The sequence below is a fragment of the Cryptomeria japonica genome, chromosome 10 (assembly GCF_030272615.1).
Source record: "Cryptomeria japonica chromosome 10, Sugi_1.0, whole genome shotgun sequence".
Taxonomy (NCBI): Eukaryota; Viridiplantae; Streptophyta; class Pinopsida; order Cupressales; family Cupressaceae; genus Cryptomeria; species Cryptomeria japonica.
In genome coordinates this window covers 196,894,787-196,898,176 of record NC_081414.1, presented here as the reverse complement: position 1 = coordinate 196,898,176, position 3,390 = coordinate 196,894,787, and the positions used below count along the sequence as shown (strand labels likewise).

Sequence of the window (3,390 nt, the reverse complement as noted above, 5' to 3'; positions counted from 1 at the left end):
TAAACTAAAAGCCATATTTTTTTTTATCTTGACAAACTATACAACATAATGTTAACATGAATTCTCCATCATTGTTGTTTGAGATGAATAACTAATTTTTTATATTTTATTTTTAAAATATTTATTTTTAAGTTTTAAACTCAACATTAAAATTAATCTAAAGTAATTGTATTTAGTTATTTACATTAAATAATTAACTTAAATTATTTGTATAAAATATTTTTTTAATATTATTGTATATTAAATTTATAAAATAAAAATTTATTCTATTTTATATTTAAATATGACTAAATATTTTTCTAATACAAATATTATACTTTAAATTTAAATTATTAAAAAACATATTCCATTAATTGTATAATACAAACTAGCCTACAAAAACATAGGTTGAAGAAAAATATATCTTTGTTTATTCTATAAAAAAATTTAAAAATAATTGAATTTTGATTCTAACATTTATAATTGAGGCTTTAAAAATACTTGTAACAACAAATAGTTATAGTAAAAATTTGTTTTTTAAATTGTATATCCAGGTGAGATTACTTCATGCAACATATTATTGATTTGTTTGAATTTAATTGCACTATATATTATTTATATTTTGATAAACTTGAAGCTATGAACTCCACTTATTTAAAGTGGTTGCTTCGCATGTTTTATCTTACTTACAATTCACATTTTTTAAGGATTTTTATATATAATTTAAATGTACAGCATATATAATTATATAGAGCAATATATCATTAAACTAAAACTAATATTTTTTAGTCTAGATCAGAAAATTTCTGTTGCTTTAAAACTCCACTTACACTCATTTAAAAAGTTTTTTTAATTTTTTTAATACAAATATTGATTTTACTCTTTTTGTTTTTTCCCTAAATTTATGGTCAAAGCAATTACACACTTCTTTAGGAGAGTTTTTTCCTTTTTTCTTAATTTAAATATTGAATAATTTTAGTTTCGCTATGTTTTTTTTAAATTTATTAGGAAATAACTAGGCTATATAAATATTATTTTTGTTTTTATATAATTGTACCTTGATTATAGTGAAGAAGAAAGAAACAAATTGCGCTGTACTGATCAGGTAATTTCATTGCTCTTGTTAGTTTTGTTTTATAGTTACAGTTGTTTACAACAAATTCGATAAAAATTTGCGCTTACATATTTGTACTTGATTGATTGATGTCTGGTTTTGTTAAGTTTCGTTTAAGACACTGATATTTTACAATATATAGATATTAAATTTGCGCCGATAATTTCAATCAACAAACCAAAAAAAGCTCTGTAAAAAGAACAAACGCAGGGAAGTTCAGTTATGTTTGAAGGAGTTTGACAAGTTTAATGGCAATGCTAATGCAGGTACCAGAGTTGGGTGTTAATTAAAAAACAAGCACAGCTTGAGTGTGTATCAGATTTGCAATGGAAAAGGTTGGATTGTATATATGATTGTCTTTTAATTTCTGAAATCAATTTTTTGATTCAGGAAAACAGAGGATGGTGAAGAATTAAGAATTAAATTGCAGAGACAAGATTCTGATTGGTAATTTGGATGTTCTTGCAGGGTTTTTCAAAGGAAACCCATGAAGAAGGGTATGAAAGCCCTGATTCTAGGGTTAACTCTAGGCTGAAGTGTGAAGCTATTTCAGAACATCTGAGTGACAAAGAAAGCATATCCAGTGCCCTTGATTCAACTGGCTCTAAATCATTGGGTAAAGGTAATGATGATGGTGTAGAAGCTGATACTAATGAAATTGATCAAGTGAAGGGTAACAGGGAAGCAACGGAGAGTAACAATGTTCAAGCACAGGAAGAAGGAAAAGGGGATTCTTCGGAGTTCAAGACAGAGAGAAAAAATATTAAAGGACAGGAAGAAGGAAAAGGGGATTCTCCACAGTTCAAGGGTATTGTTTCGCAAAGGAATGGGCACTGGGGAGCTCAGCTATACTGCAACCATAGTAGAATATGGCTGGGTACTTTCAGGACTAGAGAAGAAGCTGCCAAGGCTTATGATAGAGCTTATATGAAGTTCCGAGGGCAAGATGATCAACCAAATTTCCCCTGCACACCAGTTTCAGAAGCTGAGAAACTGTTTCAGGATTCTCTCTCTCCTGATGAAGTTGCCCTTTTTATCAGGGATCATATTTATGATAGAGAATTGCAAAAGTGGTGCAATGCTCATCACAGACCTAATCAAGAGGTTGGTGGTAATCAGGATGCAGGGGAGATGGGTGAGAATATGATGAATAGGAAGCACCTGTTTGAAAAGAAGATGACTGCTAGTGATGTGAGTAAATTAAACAGGCTGGTGATCCCAAAACAACATGCTGAACGCCATTTTCCCAAGGATAAGTTAGATGTTGAATCAGAAACTTTTCTTACATTTGTTGATACAAGTAACAGTAGAGAATGGCAATTTAGATTTTCATTTTGGAAAAGCAGCCAGAGTTACGTGCTTACAAGAGGATGGAGAAGGTTTGTCAAAAGTAAGGATTTGAAAGGAGGAGATACTGTTTCCTTCTCCAGGGATAGTAAGATGTCAAGCAATGAATTTTGCATTACAGTCCATGTCTCTCGGAATTTAATGAGCAAGAATTGTGCTCAAGATCAATCTGGTTCTGATGAGTTACTTGAAGAAAAGGGATCCGGTGCCATGTCAAGTTCACTAACCTCAGTAAGTGTGCCAAAAGTGAGAATTTGTAAGCCCAAACAGTCAGTGAAAGTGAAATCTGAGGAAAACATCAGAGTGGGTCCGAATACAGATCACATACATTATTCATCCCATCAGAAATCCAGCAATCGTTTGCATGGATCTGCACAACTTGGAAAAAGAAAAGCTATGGAGGATGAAAGTGAACATAATTCAGATGATGTTATAAGGCTATTTGGGGTTGAAATCGGTCGAAAAGCAAAACAGTTGAAAGATGATGGAGTTGAAAATCGTCCTAAAGCAAAAAAAACATTTGCAGCTTCAGATTCATCCAAAAAAATTAAAACAGAAAGATGGTGAAGTCGAAATTGAATCCAAAGATGCCAAAGACAGAGATGGGAAAGATGTAAACTTAAACTAGAAATTGAATTTGTAGTACTCATACAATTCATGACTTTTGGAGATAATCTTTTATTCAATGTTTATTTGAAGAATTGAACATGTGTTAGTAATAGGAATCTTAGTCCAAGTTATATGATTAAGTGTTAGTAGGAGTTGTTGTGTCGATACTCATTACTATATTGTCAACAAATTTAGTAGGGGTCAAGTTAGATTTCAAGATTGAAAGGAAGAATTGGTTTTGAGTTTTTAACCTTTTTAATGCCTCTTCAAATATGGAATGAGATGTTTGTTCTACTTCCGAATAAAGGTTTCATTTGGAATAAACCATTATCTAGTTGATT

The 3,390-nt window shown here is 30.8% G+C and overlaps 1 protein-coding gene across 1 annotated transcript; it reads left to right on the top strand.

Annotated features, from left to right (window-relative positions):
- Positions 1–1,038: 1,038 nt before the first annotated feature.
- LOC131079207 (AP2/ERF and B3 domain-containing transcription factor At1g50680) lies at positions 1,039–3,126 on the top strand. The gene is made up of 3 exons (XM_058017110.2): positions 1,039–1,084; positions 1,360–1,428; positions 1,562–3,126. The coding sequence occupies exons 2-3, from the start codon at positions 1,420–1,422 to the stop codon at positions 3,005–3,007; spliced, it is 1,455 nt and encodes a 484-aa protein (XP_057873093.2). The 5' UTR covers positions 1,039–1,084; positions 1,360–1,419; the 3' UTR covers positions 3,008–3,126.
- The last annotated feature ends 264 nt before the right edge of the window (positions 3,127–3,390 follow it).